The sequence below is a fragment of the Micropterus salmoides genome, unplaced genomic scaffold (genome assembly GCF_014851395.1).
Source record: "Micropterus salmoides isolate LMB-PRFRI ecotype aquatic unplaced genomic scaffold, ASM1485139v1 Ms_hic_scaffold_4, whole genome shotgun sequence".
Lineage (NCBI taxonomy): Eukaryota > Metazoa > Chordata > Actinopteri > Centrarchiformes > Centrarchidae > Micropterus > Micropterus salmoides.
The window spans coordinates 36948201-36972737 of NW_024043372.1; the positions used below are offsets into that span (position 1 = coordinate 36948201).

The window sequence follows — 24537 nt, forward strand, 5'->3', positions numbered from 1 at the left end:
AATAAGGGGGCCTTTCGCGAAGGATGCACTGGCGTATCCTCGCTCATAGCTCCTCAGAGATCGCTCCTCAGCCCTCGCTCCTCGGAGCGCAAATAAGAGCTTTGGGACGGCCTGCAAGGAACAACTTCCGGTTCAAGCGAGGATCGAAGAGCGAGGAAACCACAAATAACAGAGTTGAGAAGCACCCTTTGTTGCAGAGAGGAGGAGAGTGTTTATCTCCACAGGAGCTTTATCTCCACAGGTTCACAGGCCCCTTGTGCACCAGATCTGCAATCACCTCAACAAAACAAATATGGTTAAGAACAGTGAGGTATCACTCCCACAGGGTGGCCTCACTGGATCACACAGGGGCCGTCACAATAGCCATCACGTTTCTTTAGTCTGTATAGTTTCACATTTGTGATTTTGACTAAGTTACAAAGAAAAGCATTATATTGATTACTTTTTTTGTTGTAACAAGTAGCATGCATTGCTTTGGGTATCTGGACTAGTCAAAACATTTTTTTTATATATAAAAAACATTATAGAGGAAGGAAGCTGCCTCAGGCATCAAACTGTAATAATGTGAGCTTATTAAAGACCCAAGAGGCCAGTCCACTAGAAGCAAACAAATACCAGCAATACGAAAAGAACATAAACCTAGCCATGAGCGCTAATAGTGTAAATTTCATCCCACTAAGAGCACAGGTGTTGCAATCATTGGTTATTGTAGGAAAATGTAATTAAGCCTGTTCTACATTTTATTTCTGTACCCTGAAGGAGTGAATCAAACCTTTACTTAACAAACCGTGCAGTGGTGTGTAATTAGGTTTTTAAATGTGTGCTGCTCTCTGCAGTTTCTAAGCCTATGAAAAGAGGGACCCTATCCATGATGCAAACTGAGTATGTAAATAACATCATTGCGACCTTCACATTTTGATACACACCTTGTTAGTTAATTCAGCTGCTTTCTTTACAGTCCTGAACCCCAAAAATACATCAAATACAGCAGGAAGTGCTAAAGTAGAAAAACCTAAAATGAAGTAATGTGATTTTTGCAATTCTGTTGATTATCTCGAAGCATTTAAAATGCCATTAAAAGCTAATGAGGAAAATATGACCTTCCATTAGGTCACATCAAAGTAGGTGGCACATTCGAGCTGCACATAAAACGTTTTTACTAATGGCCATTGTACCTAGAATTATAACCAAGTTGTATTTTCAGTTTTACAAAGGATGTTTCCAATCCTTAGGTTTAAAAATACAGGAACAGAGTTCATCATGCCTCAGTTCTGGTTAAAAAGCCACTTATTTCCTCAGTGACATGACCCTGAATCTGGTCTATGCCATCCGCTGATGATGAGAATAGTTAAGATAAAGCTAGTATTGTGGATGCTACTCCAAATGATCACAAGATTATTGACACAAATAGACCTACGTGTGTAGTGGCAGCTTTGGTTTATGAAATGGCACAGGTCAATATTCATAAAACTAACAATTTTTTGAGTAGCTACCAAGGAACAACTCAGGAACCTGATAATTAATGATTTGCTAAGGAGTTGAATAATTGTGAATGGAGAATATATTATATAATGATAAATGAATACTAAGGACATATTTCAATATACTGTGTTCATTTAATGCATCATTTTGTTCCTTGTTAATTATCTGCTTTATCTTAAAACTACCCTTTATTTTTGAATTGCTTACATATTATTTGACAGAATCATCTCAACTCAAGCTTACTAGCTAACAGAGCTTCCAACTGCATCTCATGATCTTCATCAGCACATGGAACTGTGTCCACGTGGCCTAAATGGAGCAGCTGAAGAAACCATTTACAGCTCCCAAGGAGCATTCTTGAACAGATGCTGGGTTTACACCATCTACTCTTTGCTCTCTCTCACCCTCTGTATTACCTCCCTTTCTCTGTGACTTCTCACTTGTCTGTGTTTTAAACAGTACATAAACATAAGCAAAATGTGTTTTACAATAATATTTCTATAATAATACTATATTATACACTGTTATTATGCTAGGTATTGTGTTTAACCCTATGCACATCTCTGCAGTGATTACATTGTTTGAATTGGATGACGTTACCGCAGAACAGACCAGCCAAGGGGACAGGATCCTAATGTTAAACACCACATGTTAACAGTGCACACCATCCAAATGACACCTTGAGCGCTCTATAGTAAGGGATCTATTAAAGGACACCCCCAAGGGGAAATCAGCTGACCACCCACTTAAGCCCCAACGCTCCTATTCAATGGGGAAAAGTGGTCAAATGTGACTAGCAATTATACATTAAACAAACACACTAACAGTTGACAAATAGAAACCGTAAAAATAAATAGACAAGCTCAAATTAACTTAATACAATTAAACAATAAACAGACCCTGAAGATTGATCTGCAAATTCAAATAACCTCCGAAAACAGAAACCGAAAAGAAACACTCTATATGTTCAGTAGAAAATAATTCCTAGTGTCCTAGATGAATAAGTATAGTTGTGCAACACAGTGCGCTGGTTCGTCTACTTATTAGCAATTTTATAGAGTTTTATAATTAGTATTTACTTCACTTGTTACATGTTGATTTCTCTGTTGTGCTAATTAGAACATCACAATATTTTATTATTGTTATTATTGATAATAATCCAAAAAATCTAAAAAGATTTTATGCATATTTTAGTGGCCTATTCCTTGGAAAAGTGGTTAAAATGAAACTTATGTATGGATTACACAATGTACATTTTAGGACCCTTTGAAGTTGTGCCGCCAAATGACTTGGTTTAGCCTTCTTTTTTGATGCAGCCTGTTTTCACACATGGCAGATGATGGGTGATAAAAATGTAACCTCTCCTTACAGTATTAATTCCACCAAACTAATCACCACCATGATGACGATATGAATCAGCTTTAATTACCTTGCTGCACATTTTGCATGGTGTGATGCTGCTACTGCTGAGTTTTCTGACAATGAGTACATGTCTTGACATAAAACCATGAAGAGGAGGAAATCTCAGGTCCCTGGTACAGTACAAGGATGCTATACCCTAAATCTCTAACACAGCCTATGATTGTTCTGATGGTGCAGCTCAAATGGGTGGATCTCAAGTCACACAAGACCCATGTAATTTAACATTTTGTGATCCGAGTCCTACTATGTGGGTTGCACAACGAAATAAAAACAAAAATAAATAATAAGAAATAGAGCAATAAGTGGAAATTTGAAGGTCACTTACACTGTATCAAAACACAGGCTGTTGTCATTGTTCACCTTTATTTCTGATATAAAACCCTTCAGCTCTCCTGCCGCCTGCCATGTAAATCAAGGTCATTAGATTTTTTAGCAACTCTCTTGCTCCTCTGCTCTCAAATCTCATTTGGCCATCACTCACAGGCTTGGTAATTCCATTTGATCCCACCCAAGCTAGGGTGAGCTCGATTTGACATCAGGAGAAGGAGATTTTTACAAAGCGCGTGAGAGAAATGGAGGAGCTGAGAGATTGAACTAGTGGTGATACATCGAGGATAGAGATATAATGAAAGTGTGTATGTGTGTGTGTGTGTGTGTGTGTGTGTGTGTTTGGGAGGGGATGGAGTGACTGTTTTAAATTGCAGAGAGCACTGCATTTGGCACTTTGGGCAAGCTACAGTGGTATATATAGCTGGTGGCTCTCTCATTCTCTCTCAGTTTCATTATTTCCATTAGTCCCGGGCTTTCACTTTCCTCTTCAAAGTCCTATAACCTGACACTTGGCAAATGCCGAACTGAGAGAAACCCAATAAGCAGCCGGCAATTGAAGTGATGATTTTAGTGGAGTCTGTAGTTCTATTCATTTCCCAAAATCATTCATCATTTTATGCACTCTCCATCGGCATGGCTAAAAAAAGAAGTGGTATGTATGGGATAATTTTCTTGAAATTTCCTACCTGCATTCCCATCTTTTCCTCATGCAGGGCATGTTGGTCTGTTCGTCACATAGTTGTCACTCCCGCCCTGCTGCAACATTGTGATTGTCTCTTTTCTGACCATGCAGAACCCTCACCTGTCCATCACCAGGCTATAAGACCTGGGGGTGAAGCATTGAGGAGAGAAAAGACATAAAACACTGAGAACAGAGAGAGAGTGATAGAGGAACCTGTCTCCTACAAAAATTATTTATACAGTAATACTGGACACATTTTTTTTGCCAGATACACTTTGGAGGACACGTAATTGTTGCCAGGATTATATTTGTTGACAACATCATTACCAATCCAGGGCGTTTTTATACTACAGTAAAGCCATAGTGAGGAGGCTGGGGTGAATGGTTTGGACAGATCTTGACACTTGAGACCAGGCTCTATGCTGTATTGATGTTGTATCACTCAGACAGTAATTATGAGCAGTGCGAGAAACTGTTTATGTCAGCCTCCTACTGTAAATAGTGTGACATCAAAAACAATATCTCAATACAGATGTCACAAATTCGCTGACAGTTGCACAGAACTAAAATCTGATATTACAGGTGCTGGTCATATAATTAGAATATCATCAAAAAGTTGATTTATTTCAGTAATCTCCATTCAAAAAGTGAAACTTGTACAATGTATACATTCATTCCACACAGACTGATATATTTCAAGTGTTCATTCCTTTTAATTTTGATGATTATAACTGACAACTAATGAAAACCCCCAAATCAGTATCTCAGAAAATTAGAATATTGTCAAAAGGTTCAATATTGAAGACACCTGGTGCCACACTCTAATCAGCTAATTAACTCAAAACACCTGCAAAGGCCTTTAAATGGTCTCTCAGTCTAGTTCTGTAGGCTACACAATCATGGGGAAGACTGCTGACTTGACAGCTGTCCAAAAGATGACCGTTGACACCTTGCACAAGGAGGGCAAGACACAAAAGGTCATTGCTAAAGAGGCTGGCTGTTCACAGAGCTCTGTGTCCAAGCACATTAATAGAGAGGCGAAGGGAAGGAAAAGATGTGGTAGAAAAAAGTGTACAAGCAATGGGGATAACAGCACCCTGGAGAGGATTGTGAAACAAAACCCATTCAAAAATGTGGGGGAGATTCACAAAGAGTGGACTGCAGCTGGAGTCAGTGCTTCAAGAACCACCACGCACAGACGTATGCAAGACATGGGTTTCAGCTGCCGCATTCCTTGTGTCAAGCCACTCTTGAACAAGACAGTGTCAGAAGCGTCTCGCCTGGGCTAAAGACAAAAAGGACTGCACTGCTGCTGAGTGGTCCAAAGTCATGTTCTCTGATGAAAGTAAATTTGGCATTTCCTTTGGAAATCAAGGTCCCAGAGTCTGGAGGAAGAGAGGAGAGGCACAGAATCCATGTTGCTTGAAGTCCAGTGTAAAGTTTCCACAGTCAGTGATGGTTTGGGGTGCCATGTCATCTGCTGGTGTTGGTCCACTGTGTTTTCTGAGGTCCAAGGTCAACGCAGCCGTCTACCAGGAAGTTTTAGAGCACTTCATGCTTCCTGCTGCTGACCAACTTTATGGAGATGCAGGTTTCATTTTCCAACAGGACTTGGCACCTGCACACAGTGCCAAAGCTACCAGTACCTGGTTTAAGGACCATGGTATCCCTGTTCTTAATTGGCCAGCAAACTGGCCTGACCTTAACCCTATAGAAAATCTATGGGGTATTGTGAAGAGGAAGATGCGATACGCCAGACCCAACAATGCAGAAGAGCTGAAGGCCACTATCAGAGCAACCTGGGCTCTCATAACACCTGAGCAGTGCCACAGACTGATCGACTCCATGCCACGCCACATTGCTGCAGTAATTCAGGCAAAAGGAGCCCCAACTAAGTATTGAGTGCTGTACATGCTCATACTTTTCATGTTCATACTTTTCAGTTGGCCAACATTTCAAATCCTTTTTTTTTTGTATTGGTCTTAAGTAATATTCTAATTTTTAGAGATACTGATTTTTGGGGTTTTCATTAGTTGTCAGTTTTAATCATCACAATTAAATTAAATAAACATTTGAAATATATCAGTCTGTGTGTAATGAATGAATATAATATCCAAGTTTCACTTTTTGAGTGGAATTACTGAAATAAATCAACTTTTTGATGAAATTCTAATTATATGACCAGCACCTGTACATTACTGATAAGGAAGACTGGGGATAGTTGTAAGACACGTGGAATTTCTCCAATCAGGGAGTTGGAAGTTACGAATCACCTGATTCACTCTGTGCGTGATCAGTTTAGTCCTTATTCCACGTGGGGAAAAGTTGCATCTTGTGGCAGGCACAGCCAATTTTGGGATAAGAAAGTATTTTCATTTATTTTTGTTATAGCATTGCTTACTTTGCAGTTAAACAAACTTAAATCCTGTTTATTGTGTATATACACTGAACAAAATTATAAACGTGACACTTTTGTTTTTGCCCCCATTCATGAACTCAAAGATTTTCTCAATGTACACAAAAGGCCTATTTCTCTCAAATATTGTTCACAAATCTGTGTCAGTAAGCACTTCTCCTTTGCCGAGATAATCCATCCACCTCACAGGTGTGGCACATCAAGATGCTGATCAGACAGCATGGGTATTGCACAGGTGTGCCTTAGGCTGTCCACAATAAAAGGCCACTCCAAAATGTGCAGTTCCATCACACGGCACAACACCACAGATGTCGCAAGTTTTGAGGGAGCGTGCAGTTGGCATGCTGACAGCAGGAATGTCCACCAGAGCTGTTGCCCAGGAAGTGAATGTTCGTTTCTCTACCATGAGCCGTCTGCAAAGGCATTTCAGAAAGTTTTGCAGCACATCTAACTGGCCTCACAACCGCAGACCACGTGTAACCACAGCCTAGGACCTCCACATCCTGCATCTTCACCTCCAAGATCGCCTGAGACCAGCCACCCGGACAGCTGCTGCAAAAATCGGTTTGCAAAACCAAAGAATTTCTGCACAAACTGTCAGGAACCGTCTCAGGGAAGCTCATTTGCATGCTTGTTGCCTCATTGGGATCTCGACCTGACTGCAACTTCACACCGCCAAATTTCTCAATTGCTTAAAAACTATAACCAGGCTTTTTAACTAAAATTTCAAAACTATAACTCCATTTTTCAAAAAGCCCTCTCATTTCTGTAAACTCTACACACAAATCCCTTCATTTCACATTGGCTACACCATGTGGTCATTGAGAAAGGACTGACATTTAATATTGTTCACTCAATCAGCACAGGTTGAGCTCAGTTAGCACACAACTACCCAGGTGGAAACACAAACAGTCAAAATTGTCAAACAGTCAAAACACACCAATCAGAACCTTCAATAGATAAATAACAGGGCCAGAGTCAGTTTATCCAGTTTGGAACAATGGATCCAGAGAGATGAAGGAAGAGGGAGAGGACACCAGAGAGAGGGGGAGGAGGACGAGGAGGAAGAGGAGAAGGTGAAGGAAGAGGAACAGTAGGAGTTAGGGCGGAGTTGAAGGGAGGAGGAGGAGAACAAGAATCTCTGGCCTGTCCAAGACCAAAGATGGGACGCTGGGGCAGAATAATTTCTTTTGCTGTGTTCATCATGTGAAAAGGTTTTTGAGGGGGAACCTTAAGCAACATTACTTATAACCGTTTTTTGTAGTATTGTTTTGAATTTATCTCAACATTGTGTAAGACTGTGTTGTAGTGTGTGTTTCTGAGGGCTTGTGTGTGATGTCTGAGGACAAAGTTTGGTTTTTCAGCAAGATTGAATGGTTTTGAGTGGAGAGCTTCATTTTGACCTGAAAATAGGATGTTTGAGGAATTGGGTGAGATGTTTTGTGGGGATTTGTGTTTAGAGTTACGAGACAAAGAGGCATCATTTCAAGAAATGTGTTTAAGCAATCGAGATAAACTGGATTATGTTTATGTTTTATTATTATGTTCAAATGTTAGTCTGAGACCTGTAAGCTTCTCTGTGGGCCCGTGAGACAGTGCACAGACACACACACACACACACACACATACTATAATATCCAGTTGGTGCACAATTGCACATTTTGATAAGTTTTATTATTATGATCACTACTATGTCACTACTATGACTGGTAACTAAGTAACTAAGATACCAGCCTATGGCGTCAATTGTAACATTTCCCTCCTTGTGTTTGAGATTAAACCATGCGTTTTCTGTCTGTGTTGTAGAGGTAACATCTACACCATTAAATAGCACACACATGTAACTACTTTGTGTCACATTTTGAACGCACTGGCTTGAAAGTGCTCCAAGATACTGACAGAAATGTAAAAAATGTTGTAACCATCCCCGGTCTCCCAGTCTGTAATTGAATCAGTTCAGATAATCAATCAATCAAATCAATCAAAAACTTTATTACAGACTCAAGGTCCAAATCTTACCCACAACAATACATAAATACATATCCACAAACGCACATGCATACACACATACCTACACATAAAAAAATCCATAGTAAATCATGGTTATAAATATAAACAAGAATATAAAATTATTTAAAAGAGAATCATTGTTCTACCAGGAGACAATTATACCAGTGTTTCCACATGCAGGATTGGTATCGTGTAGTACTTAGCCGTATGTTAGTTAAGCCCATTATTATTTCATTTTGTGACCCATTAAGTCGGCACATGAATTTAAACATTAGGTTTCTTAAAACAGCATGAAAGGTCCTTACTCGCAGCCACAAACATCTCACTTGCTCTACACCATCTTGGTCTTGTGAGTAATATTCTCATTGCGTCATTATATGCTACTTTAAATTTTAATAGACTTGCCTTTCTATAATTTGACCACAAGTGCGCAGTATAGAACGGTGTGCAATACGCTTTAAACAGAGATATTTTTTACACCAACCGTGCATGCCCTAAATTTACGTAAGAGCATATTGGCTTGTGCATACATCATGCGACATTGCCTATAAATATTTTCATCATCTGTCATTTTATCAGTGATGAAATGGCCATGGTATTTCACCTTATTACAGACACTAAGCTTATTGTTAGCCAGTTTAAAATCAGGATAGTTCAAACATTTATCATCTTTAGTTCTGCAGATCATGGCGACATTCTTATTGGCGATATAATCACTTAACTTAATCGATATCAAGTTCCACACCATATACTGAACAGATTGTAAGAAGCTGCTGTAATCCAGCACTACTTGGGCTAAAAACCACAAGGTCATCTGCATACATAATATGGTTTACTATTGAATTACCAATCATGCACCCAGTATTACAGGCTCTTAATTGCCTGGACCGATCATCCATATAGAGATTAAAAAGAGCAGGTGATAAAATACCCCCTTGTCTGACTCCATTGTTAACCCCAAATAAAGCTGAGACACTGTTGCCCCATTTCATTTGCATAGTCTGGTGGGCATACCAGTAAGCCAAAATTTTCACAATATACTTGGGCACCCCTCTTTGCCTTAATTTGTTAAACAATTTACTATGATTTACATGGTCAAATGCTGCATCATTAAAACACATAAGAACTGATGAGTTTTTATCTCTATATTTGTTCACAATTTCCTTTAGAGCATATATACACAAGTCAGTGCCATGTTTAGCTTTAAACCCAAACTGGTTATCTGTGGTGTTAATAAACTCATTTAATCTGTCCTACAGAATTCTTTCTAGTACCTTTGATAATATGCTTGCTAAAGCAATGGGCCTGTAATTATCTAAACTACCTACCTTCCCAGCTTTGTCCTTAATGACTGGAACTAATAGAACAGCCAACATTGAGTCTGGCAATACACCATGTATCATAAAAACAGTAAAACAAATGGCGAGCAAAGGAGCTATTCCTATACTGGCATTTTTAAGATGTTCAGCAGAAATACAATCCAAACCACTAGCCTTGTTAGCAGAGAGCTTATGTATGGCTTGGTGTGACATAATCACCATTGATTCCCAAGAAGTGTTACTCTCAATGTGTTCTACTTCATACAAATCGGTGTAAATACAGTTGAATAAGGTACTATAGTGTTGTTGCCATAACGCTGTCATGAGCTTCTTTGCCATGGAATCAGTCCTCATGGCCTGCTCATTTTTACATATAAGACGAATGGCATACTTATATCTTCTATTAGTGAGTTTCTTATGTTCAAACACAGGACCTTGTTAACAGATAACTGAAAAGAGATTCAAACAGTTTGTTTGTGTCTGTTTTCACCTGTTGACCTGCCGCTACAAATATGTAACATGATAATCAGCACAATTTATCCTCTGTGGATTAGGATTCACCAAATTTTATGGTAATTTTTCAAATATTTGACAAGATACTTAACACAAAACCAAACTTTATCAATCTTGTGGTGGGACTAGCGGTATGCTCACTGCTGACCTGCGGACCATGAATATTTTGTATCATTCAGTCCAACAATCGATATTAAGATGTTAATCAAGATATTTTCAAATGCATATTAGTTTCATAATTATTTATGTAATTGTTAGGAGATGGTGTTGGGTATAGACGTGAAGAACACAAAAGAGGGAAAAAGAAGTCAGATTATATTGAGAAATAGGGGAAAGGCAGTTGTTAAAGACAGAGGAGGGAAGGGAGAACACGGCAGAGGAGTTTGGGACATAAACAAACTGTCCTTCCAACATTCCCTCTACCAAACTGTCTTTTCACTTTGAAATTCTACAATTGCTGAGTGTATGGAAAAGCACCAATAACTGGGGAAGTTTTGTGCCAATTGTTTCAAGTCTTTTAGACATTGAAGGCTCTCTGCTGTTGAAATATTTTATGTATGACAGTCATATTTTATCGTCTTAGCTTTGCTTTCACTCCCGGCTAACAGGGGAGCAGCCGGTCCACAGGGCCAAAGCAAAATCACTACATTAATAGGGGCTTTGTCACTCATCTTCTCCAAGCCTGCCTGCTCTCTTGAGAAGAGAATACTACTGAGATGTACAGTGCATTTTTATAATAACAACTTTTACAGTTGAAGTAACCAGCTCATTACAATAGTCAGTGCTGTTCCTCCTCTGAGTCAATAAAGAATTCCTTTTACTACCTCTTTATATTATTTTTTATTTCCATGCTCCGTCTCCTTTAGGCAGCCTTACAAGGATGTTGATGAGGATATTGAATATGTGGTAACTGTAGTAGAGAAAGACATCAGGAAACAGGTGAAGAGATTGGAGCTGTAGAGCTCAGTGTCGCGCTACATCCTCTCTGTAGACTTCAGAAAGACGCTGACAGCAAACAAGTGGGGCTGAGAGGTAGCTGGATAGATCCAGAGAGAGATGAGGCGCTGAAGAATACACGATGTCTGTGTAATGTTATTCGACACACAAGTGGATTTCCTTTGTCAAACATGAACATGAACATTCTTTGAAAAAGAGCCCCTAGTGACGGCTGCTACGAGGAAGTCCTCGGGGAGACAATAGCCTTAGGAAGGAGAAAGAAGCAAAACATCTGCCAGAGAGGAAGTGACTTTAATTTACATGTTGATCCCAGAGTTCATTACATAGAAATGCTGCTCCAGATCCATAGTATTGGACCCCCCCCCCCCCCATGCACACCATATCTAATTGTTTAATACAGGATTTTAATCGTTATATTCCCAGGAGAGCTGGCAATTGTGTCTGTGTTGTTTGTAAAATGAAGTAGCCTACACGGGGAGTTTTTCTTCGTTTCTTTAAGGCTGTGCTCTGTTTTTTATATTTGGATGTCTGAAGTGTGTTTTCTAAAGAAAAATGCCTAAAGTCTGATGTTTTTTGTTAAATTGCAGGTACAATGTGGATACCAGGAGCTCCAACCTTTCAAAACATGTAAGCAGCCATTGATAAATCCCATTAATATGCTCCAAAAAGACATGTGAACTGGTATGGAGGACTGAAACTGGCAAGAGGCAATAAAAGTAATCAGACGAGTCAAAAATATAACTGAATACATGAATATAGAATATTGTTGGCTTAATAACTAGACTGTAATGTAAAAGAAAGAAAGCTTTATAGGTTTCCGTTATCTTACAGTCAGTTGGTTAAAAAGAGAAAAGGTATAATTTCACCAAGTAGTTTTGGTGCCTTTGGTGTACAAGGGCTTTTTCAGTAAAGGAGTGTGGATATGATTTGAGAGAAGTTTGTAAGTCGACAGTACTAAAATGCCAAAAAGGGATTAACAGGAGATGTATTTCTATTGCTGGGGTTCTATTATGAAACAATGTAAATATAAATTTAAGAATATTTAACTCAATTATGGTTTTCAAAAGAATGGTTTATGCTGGTTATGCAAAAGCTAGTTTTGAGTGTGAATGATTTTTTTAGCTAGCTCAAAGTGATGAAGTGATGTAGAATGTAGGCAGACATTCTGGCTGTGTCTTAATACATAGACTGTTGACTGAATATATATGTATATATATATAATAACTATATTACTACTTATTTATTCATGTGTTGAGTATTTGCTGCATTTTGCTCCTTAAGCTGGCCTCTGGAGTACTTTGAATTGAGTTGAAATTAAATTTATTGAATTCAATTTCAAATAAAAACAAACTTTGATAGAGTACCTGCAATGTAGAAAGTATAAATAAAATCAAGAGGATAACATGGGTTTTAATTTAAATACAACATGCTACAGTAATTATTAACAGTAATTATTAGGTTGGCAATGAAGGCATTTGACATCAGCTCAGAACTTTTGAAGCTTTGAGTTTTTTTCATTGAATCTTTTCAGATTTTCCTTTAACTTGTGTCTGCCTTTCTTTATTGCATTGCCCACCTGGATGAGCAGAAGGTAGGCTGACATCACATTGTATCCCTTAATTTCATTCTTTCTTCTTATCTTCTGGACATTTCTCGAACTGAGCTGAAATCTTTACACTGTGTCAACGTCCAGCTGGACGACCTTTCATGGTGTTTCTGTGATTGCTTAACTGGTTTATATAAAAATTAAGGAAGTCTCAGTTGTTACATTCAATGTTACATTTTGCGCTACATTTGAATGAAAGCCTGACTACTAAAGTAAATGAGTAAGTGGATGAATGAGAAGCTGCAACAAGAAAATAAAATATCAAAATAAAAAATGGCTCAGTTTAATCTATACAATGAGAATGTAAATGTAAAATTGTACTTTTCATGCAATGACCCCATTAAAGCAAACTTGTAAAAATGGTATTAAAATATCAGTTTCAGTGTAGTCCAGTATTGTTAATGCTGTAATGATGTACAGAGACTTTGTTGTGCAGTATTAACTGTGTGCTGGTCTCCTCTCCTCTGTGAAGGACTTCCTGGGTCAAATGTTCTGTACGCTGGGGGAGATCATCGGCTCGACTGGCAGCAGGCTGGAAAGGACACTCTCGTAAGTACAGCATACCTTCAACGTGACCAGATATCAGATAAGCACCCAGGTCTCTCTGTGAAGTCTGTGCAGGACATTGATCTGAACAAAACATTCTTTAATGTCATACACAATGCAAAAACAGCAGTTCATTTTGTACTATTGTAGATTCATTAATTAGTCACATAATTTGTATTGTATTTTTTAAGTTTGGCATTCAATTCATATTGTGGAACCCCATATAGTAAAACAGAAAGGAATTCAATCAAAACTTGTATCTAGTTACATGAATGAACATAAGAGGGCAGAGTCAATTGAAGTTTTCTAACAACATGACTTTATTGATCAACGTTAACTTCTTTTAACATATCTAATGTACTCATCCATCCATCCATCCATCCATCCATCGTCAACCGCTTATCCTGCGCACAGGGTCGCGGGGTAATGTACTCATTTAAACCCAAAATATGATCTTTTCCTAAATCTAGCCAAGTACTTTTGGTGCCTAAACCTAACCAAACTGCCACCGTTCACAACATTAACCATGTGTTTTTAGCAAGCTGTATTTTGAAGGTAATCATAATATTTATTATTGCTAACTTTACAGCAGAGTCCTGCACATACAAAACGGACGCTAAGGGTTACCTACACCATTATAGTTTGAATCTTCCATGGGTGAAGGTGGTGTGCTTTGTGCATTAGAAGTCCGCTGATATCAACAAGACTATGAGTCCACAGCAGTTACCAAAGTGGGTGGATGACACAAAATATGATCTTTCCAGTTGTTTTATTTTACATTACCAATAACATTTTTTCTGATAAAAAATCATGTTAAAGGTTCAGTGTGTAAGATTCAGTGACATCTAGCTGTGAGATTGTGAATTGCCACTAACTGTCCAGTCTGCCACTGCCCCCTACCCCTTCAAAGAGCGTATGACAGCTACGGTGGCTGACACAGCCCAAATGGTGTCCCTTCTGAGATAGCCGAGAGTTGCCAGTCAAGAAATGAGGTTTCTTTAGGTAGATATTTTAAGGAATTACATTTACTTAACTATTCAGCAAAACCACGTTATTGTGACTTGGCCACTGGAAAATGTAAGCCAAGAGTGTGAAACACTGTTTCTGCACCACAGTCCATTAGGAACCACACATCAGATATAGTTTGGTATATAAATTATGGACCCTCGTCAAAACTGCCCACCAGCAATAATATCTGGCCCTCTGCCTGATTATGGTGCTTTGATAGCAGCAAAATATAAATATAAATAAATACTTTGATAGCGGGGCTGAAATAGATCTCAGTCACGACAGCAACAGTTACTCACATAATATGCTCTTTAGTGGTTTTGCCTACAAAATAAAAGCGCAAGAACGTTTTTGCAGCACTGTTTTATTTTTAATTGAGAGCTTTTACTTTGAAATATTCTGACCGAAATTAAAAGAGTCTGTAGCCTGCTTGAACCACGTCTGAAAGAGCCGTCAGAAAATGTGATTCCCCTAAATATCCTCTGCCTGGAGATACTGGGAACACACACTGCAGCACATGCCATAATGTGAGCCTGAAAAACTGGTTCTTGCCGAATCCATTTGTTGAAGAGAGAAAAAAAAACTGTCCCAAGGTGGGATCAAATTCACATCTTCAAGGTGAGAGTCCTGCAATTTACCAACTGAGCTATGCAAACACTGTGTCAAAGGTATGCAATATTATGTGTTATATTCTCAATCACCATCTAATGGTTGAAATGGCTGCTGTATATTATTACTACTTCTTCTTCTTCTTCTTCGAACGTACGTATTCAACAGTGAAGAGTGTCTGCACTGCATGAATTCTCCCAAAAGTAGAACAAGAAGAACGTAGTGACGAAACGCGCTCTGTAGAGCAGTTTTTCGGTTTTCGGCTTGCTGTAGAAACATGATGATGCAACATGGCGACTACTCTGTGGTTATGTAGATAGAAATGGCTCATTCTAAGGTAATAAAAACATAATACATAATATGTAGGGTCTTTACACTCCACTGAAAACATAGTTATGGATCTTATATTGCATTTCTGTCAAAAGATCCTCAGAAATAGAGTTTCTGTTCAAGTTTCAAGTGCTTGTGGATGCATTATTATGTTGTAGTTCAAGTATCAAAAGTATGGTAAATTTGAGCATGTGGTATCCTGATGTGACTGCTTGCCTTCACCTCAGCTAAAGGTTTAGAGGTGCTGCTGGCCATAGAAAATTAATGGCTCATAAAATAACATTTTTCTTACTTTAAACCTGCAGTGCGAAACATTTGTCTCCGATTCTGGCAGTGAGATAATTACACAAACACTGTGCTTATGACGTCCAGAAATATCCAGCCCTCTGGATGAAATACGTTTCCGCGTGCATGCCGGCAACCTTAATTTGTTTCATTTGTATGTCATTATTGCGACACCTTAAATATAACATTGGAAGAAATACATTTAACCAATTAACGTACTTCATTTTATTTATTGTTTACTTAAAGTTGAATATTTATCTGCAAATCCACATAGAACGATAGCCTGAAACTGCTGAACTCATTCATTCTGATTCTAATAGAATTGGCCAATATTATTTCACTTAAAATTGAAATAACAGAACATATTATATATTATATTATACAAAAAGTTGGAATGCGGTGTAAAATGTAAATAGAAACAAAATGTGATGATTTGCAAAACACTGAAAGCCCATATTTAATTGAAAACAGCACAAAGATAAATTCTCAAATGTTGAAAATGAAATAAGCAAGGCTGTCCCTGAGAAAGACTTTGCCTACTTGCTCCAAAACCTGTATATATTGTTCCGCATTAATGGTGCCTTCACAAATGTGCAGGTTACCCATACCATGTGCACTGATGCACCCCCATGGCGTCACGGATGCTGGCTTTTACACTGTGCACTTATAACAAGCCGGATGGTCCCTCTCCTCTAGCCCGGAGATTGGGGCATCCATGATTTCTAAACAGAATTTAAAATTTTGACTCTTCAGACCACAGGACAGTTTGCCTTTGCCTCAGTCCATCTTACATGAGCTTGGGCCCACAGAAGGTGTCAGGGTTTCTGGAACTGGCTTATGTGCTGTGTCCTCTTTGCATGAGTTTCAACTTGCATTTGTGGATGCAGTGATGAACTGTGTTAACAGAAGTGTTCCTTACATGCAGTGATGTCCTCTACAGGATTTTGTCTTTGATGTTTTTGATGGAGTCAGCTGGGATTGGCTCCAGCCCCCCTGACCCTGTACGCAGGATAAGCGGTTGACGATGGATGGATGGATGTTTTTGATGGAGTGCCGTCTGAGGGCCCGAATATTTTGGCCATCCATTGGTTTTTGGCCTTGACACTTGTGTAAAGAGATTTCTTCTGATACTCTGAATCTTTAACGATATGATGTACTGTAGACAATGAAATACCCAGATTCTTTTCAATTTTGCATTGAGAAACATTATTTTAAAATTGTTGCACTATTTGCCAGGAAGCCTTTCATAGAGTGGTGAACCCCTCCCCAGCTTTACTCAGCTTTTCTGGGATGCTCTTTTTATACCCAATTAATGTAATAACTAATTGATTGTGGGATGTGCCTTTATCTCATCCTTTCCTCTTCAAACAGGAGGTTCTGGACTACAGGCTGAATGTGAAAATGCACAGGCAGCCCCTTCAGATAGCATTAAGGTGTCCTTGAGCGGGGCTTTTACCCTTCAACTGGAGCTCCTCAATGGCCAGTACTGGAAAGCTGTGGTTGTACTGGGAAGCACCAAAGTGTAAATTTGGCCTGCATACTTGAGTACATACATTACGAATTACACTGGTGATATAAAAAGGTTAAAAACAACCCTCTGCCACTCGAGGTATTGTATTTTGCTACCAAATACTACTGTAAGAAAAATGTGACCCAATTCTGATGAAATTGAGTGTCACCTGTCTGTCTTTGATCAATCAGTCATCATCACTCGGCCGCTGACAGCAGGTCTGACAAAGTGGCAGCTTTTCTTCCCACCTTGGAGGGAGCAGAGGAGCGAGCGGTGTGTTTGCCTGAGGCTGACAGCGTCAAACAAGACGAGAGGCTACTATTTCACCAAGCCTTTTGTTTATATGTTTTAAAGGGCTGGAGGGCTTTTACATGTTCTGCCTATAATGAGGCGGTCATCGTGACGGGCTGAGCAGCCACGCGTGTGTGTGTGTGTGTGTGTGTGTTTAAAGCATGTTGGCTTGGTTTGTGAGGTATTATTTCACAACAGACAGGCAGAAAGCAAAGCGAGATTGTCTTTTGTCAGGTTGTCTCTTCTGTTTTATTGGAAACATGAGTGAGTGAATGAAATCCCCATACTGCACACTGTAAACTAATATAATTGATTGGTGTAAACCTTCCGCTAAAATGAAAACATAAACAACCTCAAGGAGAACCCCTCTTTAGAGTCATAAAGCACACACATAATGATCAGCCACCTATAAATCATATTTCCAGTCTGAGACCCTCAGTTGGTCATAGCCATTTGGGCTGCTCTCATTTATCTTTGTTCAAGCCTGCGGGAGCATTCCTTAATTCAGACAGCTTGTCAATGAGAGGGAGAGCCTCTGATGCCCTTGGATGTGTGTGTGTGTGTGTGTGTGTGGTGTGGGGGGGATTATTGGTTGTTGGTCCCATCAACTGAGTCTATGTGAGGGATGTGGGTTGTGTTACTGAGAGGCAAATTGTGTTCCGAGCAGAGAAAGGTTATTGATTGCACGGGACTGCAACCTGGACAGAAGTCACACTCACACAGACAGTCAGATAAATCAAAGCAGCTACAGTGTTCACATCAAACGGAGAAAGAAATGCTTAATGGACAGAGACATGCACAAGTCATATTTGTTCAACGTCAGTAAACAAATTTGACAGTTACATGGCACAAACACTATCATTTAAAAGCTAGACATTAGCAGCGTTTTGACTGATCTCTTACAGTATTTGTAATATAACATCTGATGTTAGGAGTTGTGTGTAATGCCATGCATAACTTAAAACTCTCTTTTAAACTGTAATACTGAAATACAGCCATTAGTATTTGCCTACAACCCCATGTGCCTCTTCTTAATACACCTCCTGCAACATCATTCTGGCTACATTGATTAAATAAGCTAAGGCATCCATGTATCACAAGATAAAAATCTTGTATCTTGTATCTTAAAACACATGAGGATACATGACTTTGGGCTTGACCACTGGATACATATCTTGACCAATAACAGCTGCATCTCAAAGGTCCTGTCCTCATAATTGGGCTGTCTGATATGAACACTGTTATCACTTTACATGAAGGAAACTCTTGGGTGCTTAGATGTATGTGTAAGTGGAAATGGTCTGTACTGGTAAAGCGCCTTTCTAGTCTTTCCAACCACTCATAGCGCTTTAACGCACTAGCTAGCAAAGTCCAGCATGTAAATAAAACAGCTTAAATCTGTTGAAAGGCAAATGTATGAATGTCTGTGTGCCAGGTGACCATGTGACCTCTGCTTCCATGGCCAATTGTATTCTGGACTTACAGTATCTGTATTGGGCACATAAAGATGACACTGATGTGTATCCTCTCATCTACATATTTAACATTTCGGATCCTAATAAGATGCTCATATTCTGATTTCATAGACATGCATGCGTGTGGATGACTCCAGATTCCCTCATCTTTGATTTGTATTTACACAAGCTCTCATTGATTTAGCATACTGAAACCTCTATACAATGCCAGAATGTTTGCTGAGGTCACAATGCACACACAAACATCTACAGTTAAAAGACTTTTACTTCAAAAATGCTGTCAGGAACGTAAAGGAGGAGGAGCATACCCATGGCACAATGTGATGTATTGTATTGACTTTTCCGTTTAAAGCATACACACCTGAAAACACACACACATATAGACACGCAAATTATAAAAAGTATATTGATCCTCTTTTAATGGCAGACAGGTTTCCAAGGCAACTGAGAGTATGAAGTGTACTTTATGCTTTGTACCGCTGAAAAATCCAGCTGGGTGAGCCATTTCCTCCATGCTGCTCTATTCTCCTGTGCTTAAGATGACATCACATCAGAGCCACGGTGAGGATCTATTTTCAGATATTGGGTGGGGAGAGGAAGAGAGCCCTGTGGCATTTAGCTCGTGAAGGACAGGATTATGAGGGAAACCCACCTCGAGCACCGAGTCACGACGCACACTCGTCTGTTTAGGCAGCTTAAGTGCTCGCATGCTGAAAGATGCGTCTATAATAGCAATCACCCACCTGCTGACCTAAACTGAACCGCCTCCTGCGCTTTGGTAATGTACTCCACAATCAAGCTTTGCATAAAGTAGTGTGGCTGCTATGGCACTTGACACATGACCAAGACCCAGTGGAAAAAAGGCGTATTAATGATGCTGCAAGTGAAATTTTAAGGATTTTCAAACATGAACAAACTATAATTGGGCTGACATGGTTATTGATGAACACCAAGATAATTTACTTGAATTTTCAGACATTTCTAGTCTCTTTTCTCTTTTTTTTTAACAACCATAAATCCATTTAAATGAATGACTGCAGAGATATAAATACAGTATAGAAAGTACATAGAAGACATTTTAATGCACAGCAGCGAACAAAGAGGATAAGAACTTCTGGCAGAGTGTTTATTTAAGCATGCGCTGTAAAATCACTCTAAAAGTCATGTAAATTGTCTAAATGTGCTGATCACCGTGAGATACTGGATCAGTGAGGCTCAATGTTCAGTTTTCAGACATTTTCATGAAACAGCTAACAGTAAATAAAATCAGTCTAAACTGGTTATTGAATCCATAAGTTACTGCAAGAGGACACCGATAAGTGACGTTTACAGTAAACAAGGTCCTTGAGACACAAGTATTGAAAATACTTTCGATAATATAGAATAATAGAAATTAGGAGAAAATTCCACTGAACTGATGATCAAAAGTCCTTTTAAAGACCCTAATGACTTGGTTTAAAATCTTACACATTTCTCTATAACATTAAAAATACATCATCCAATTTAGCATTGCACTCCAATAACACTGTTGGACTAAAAAATAAGTAAATAGTAAAATAAATAATGTTTAAAAAAAGAAGGGATCAAAGTTGATGGAGCCAAACCAGAGAAATCTTGTTTTTATTACACGCAATCTTATAAATAAGTAAATAAAACGCCTTTCATGACGCTCAAGGCCACCTTACATTACAAAAAAACAACAAGCAGCAACAATAAAAGAAAGTATCATAAGAAAACATAGCATCAAAAAAATAAAACATAAGTAAAACATCAACAATCAAATAGAAATCAGTGTTGCACATTATTACAGTGAGTATTCTAGTTTAAAAAGATGAGTTTTAAGAGCAGTTTTGAGTTTTGTAATAAAGTCTAGAATACGGCTGTTATGGGGTAGAGAGTTTCAAAGTTTGGGTGCAGCGTAGGAGTAGGTCCTAATACCCATTTTACTAAGGTTTATGGTTGGTAGTGCCAAAAGACTTGCTGTGGAAGACCTCAGGGAACGAGATGGAGTGTAAGTCTGAATGAGGTCAGTGAGTTAAGCAGGAGACAGATTGCAGAGAGTTTTGTTGAATGATAACAGTTATATTTTAAGTTGGCTAATGTTTGTATATTCATTATAATTTCAGAAAAGGGTATAGACTAGGCTACTATATAGCTTACCACTAGTAGGCTACAATATTAATTCCAGTTGGACAAAACAGCTGTTTCATTTTGGTTGTTGTTTTTCTTCATTAAATTATTGTGCAAGAAAAATGCTCTACATGGTGGTCAGTCTTTGATTTTTTAACGTTAAGTACTAACTTAATCATAACCATTCATGCAGAACAACCAGTTCAACATTTCAAAAGTTTGCTGATTGCTGTCAACAAGGGTATCACTTTGTGTTGAAAAGTGCTGTGGACATAAGGGCTCAGATTAGGGGTGTGACAGTAGACTTGGGTCACAAGACCAAGACGAGATGATATTTTAACATTATTTTGAAGAAATATGTGATGCTGAAATGTATGGGTGGGCAGTGTGGGGGTCCTCCCCCGTAAGATTTTGAGCATTAAACTTTTAAGAGTACTGCATTCTGGAGACATTTGGAGACCAATTGATGGTGGACATGTCTATTTATATGAAGGGAAACCAAATCTGGCTGCATGAAAGGCACCCGAGCTTCTCCCTCGTCTGTCTCTGCCAGGGAGGGGAGAACGGGAACAGATGAGCGTCACCCAGAGAACCAGATATGGAGAGGGCAGAGAAGAGTACCAGCAGCTTGAGAAAAGTGCCGGTACGCAAGAAAAAGTCCCAGCAGGCTAAAGCAAAAAACTTCAAGGTGCTGTTATTGTGTACTTATTGGCCCACCTCAAGCACTGGTTGTCATCCATGTCTATATATCATGTAGACAGGCAGTAAGGGACTGGAGGGGAGTGTGGAACTGGGGTTTTTGGACACATGAAGCTGTGTATCATCAGCATAACAGTGAAATTGGATGTCATAGTACCAGAAGATGTTGCCAAGAGGGACAAGGTAAATGATTAACATAAGTGGTCCCAATAATGACCCCTGTGGTACTCCAAGGTGAACTCAGGAGGTTTCTGACCTGCAGATTTGAATATTAACAAAGTTTGTCTTTTTTGAAAGGTAGGAAGCAAACCACTGATAAACAGTGCCCCCAATTCCAATACGTGCCAGATGGTCTATGAAGAGGGGATGTAATATAGTGTCAAAGGCTGCTGGGAAATCCAGGAGGGTGAGATTGGAGAGCAGACCAGAATCTGCTGAACGGAGGAGGTCGTTGGTGATCTTAACTAGGGCAGTTTCTGTGCTAAAGCCAGATTAGAATTTTTCAAGGAGATTATTTTTATTGAGGTAAGTCTGTAGTTAAGATGCAACAACCTTCTCGAGAATTTTAGATATGAATGATAAGTTGGAAATTGGCCCGTAGTTGCAGTCACAAATGACTTTGGTTGCAGACAGTAACATTGAACACAGAGGCAAGATGCTCATGAATTGCAGTAATTTTTTAGTTAAAAAAAAGTCAACAGTGTAGAGCACTGTTCATTTGAAAGGTTATTGTTCATATTAGTTCCAATGGTTTGAGTAGGGACGGTATGGGTAGATGAGACATCCAAGTGTTTTCAGAGGGGCTAAAGTGTCCAGTGCAGAAGATAAACTGTAATTGTAGTAGTCCATTAGATCCAGAGGTGAGGTGGTGGGTGGTGGAGCTGGGTTGGAGGTAATTAAACTGATAAGGCATTCTGAGTGCACATTTCTGTGTTTCGGTATGATATGATAGGATGCGCCTTTGCCTTACTGAGCGCTTATCAAAACCTGGTGCCTACATTACCCACAATGCAATGCAACTTAATAACCAATAGTTCAGTCAGAGATTCAGGTGTGTTATGCTAGTAGTGGCTAATGGGGCCTGGAGCCTTAAGCAGATTTGAGGAGTGGGCTACAGAGGTCAGGTAAACTAATTAAAAATAACTTTCTATTGCTACATCCCCAGAGCTATTTCAGTTTCAAACTAGTAGTCATCACTGATTCAAACTGATCAAACTTGAGGTGAAAACTTTGTGCACATAGTACCCCCATTACTTACAGTAAGAAGTGGATTGAGAAAATATATTTTTCGTTTTCGCCTTTGATATGTTTTTTTTTAAGTGAGTGTGCTGAAATGGTCTGGATTTTTTTCTATATGATTTTGAATCATGTTCAAATAATCAAAATAAACAGACATACATTTCAGATAAAAATATAATTATATATAGTATATAAACCTATGATGGTTTAATTTCACTGTTGCTATTTTTACTATACCACCTGCCGACATCAAGAGACGTCTCAGAGAGCCATGACCTGCAATGATTGAATGGTATCCATAGCAACCAGCATCACCGGGTCCACCAGCGAAGTCGGTGTCTGTGAATATGGACGAAGGCCATTTATGACTGTCTATACTATTTTATATATAGGGTCAATGAAATATTCTCCAACTGCCTCCAATCTATGTGCATACAAAAATACGTAATTTTATGCTGCTTAAATTATGTCTTTCCTTCCTCTTTCTTTCCAACAATTTCTCCTCCGCTGCCTCACACATTACAAATTCAAATTGGTTTGAATATGGAGAGGAATGAGCCGAGCCTGTGCCCATGGTTTGTATTTACAGTGCAGTGAGTCTGAGATTCTCTCTGCTGTCAAATGTGAAGGAGTGAATAGTAGAGGGGGGTGACGGGAGGTCTTCAGTCCTGTAATTGATTTGCTCTGTGCCCTCCTGAGCTGTGAGGCCTGGTTCTGCAGATATCTGTTGACACATGGCCCCTCGCTTGATTCCACTTTGGTCATCAAATGGAGTTTCTGAGAAAGTTGTGCCATTCAGCATTCATCTGAAACTTGACAAAAAAAATATTAATGAGCAGTGGACATATAAGCTGGCACACATTATTAACTTTTGTGTGTAATGAGGGCTTTGCATCTCAGATGTAAATCTCTTTTTATTGGCAGTCTATCTGATTAAATATTAAAAAGCCATATGTAGATGGATGCTTGATGTTTTTTCCATCCAGCATGCCACTGATCCAGCAAACTGGCATGAGCTCAGCTCTTTGATCAATCCCTATCACTCCTGCCTGTTAACAGACCCTTGCATTGATTTGTCACTTCACTCCATGGCACCACTGTTTTTGGCCCACCCAGTGTTTAACAGCAGCTCTGTTCATCTGACAGGAACTCTCTCTGAAAGCTTCTGATTCAAATGTGAAAGTAACATCAAAGCATGTAGTTTTTCCTTTGAAATGTTGGATGAGTTTCAACAGTGGAGGGAGTTGTGAGTTTTGATCACCTGTGCGTCCGTGTGCCTGTCGGAGCGGTATTTATTTTGAGGTGTTTGGAAAGGAGGTTGCCATGGAAAAACTGGAAAGATGGAGAGACTGGAGTTCCTTTGTGGAGACCAGAGCTGTAGATTGTGATGGAGCAACATCACAGGCCCTTGGAAGTGGGATGAGCCCATGGGGACTCTTGGGCAGAGGTGGAAAGAGTACAGTAAAATATTGTACTTAAGTAAAAGTACTGTTACATTGATGAATTTTTACTTAAGTACAAGTAAAGTTACTGGTATAAAAATCTACTCAAGTAAAAGTGAAAAGTAGCTCATTTAGAATGTACTCAGAGTAAACATTACTTTTTTTCCTAAAATAACTTATTTGTACTCATTTAATATCTTATTTATAGGCCGACTTATTATACTTATTTAATTAAA

At 39.0% G+C, this 24537-nt stretch overlaps 1 protein-coding gene across 1 annotated transcript in view; it reads left to right on the forward strand.

Annotated features, from left to right (window-relative positions):
* Window positions 1-24537, forward strand: part of cpne9 (copine family member IX) — a 203475-nt gene that overhangs the window by 83276 nt on the left and 95662 nt on the right. Inside the window, exons 5-6 of the mRNA XM_038696360.1 lie at window positions 11719-11758; window positions 13207-13286. Of these exons, the coding sequence (XP_038552288.1) occupies window positions 11719-11758; window positions 13207-13286 (120 nt within the window). The remainder of the gene's footprint in view (window positions 1-11718; window positions 11759-13206; window positions 13287-24537) is intronic.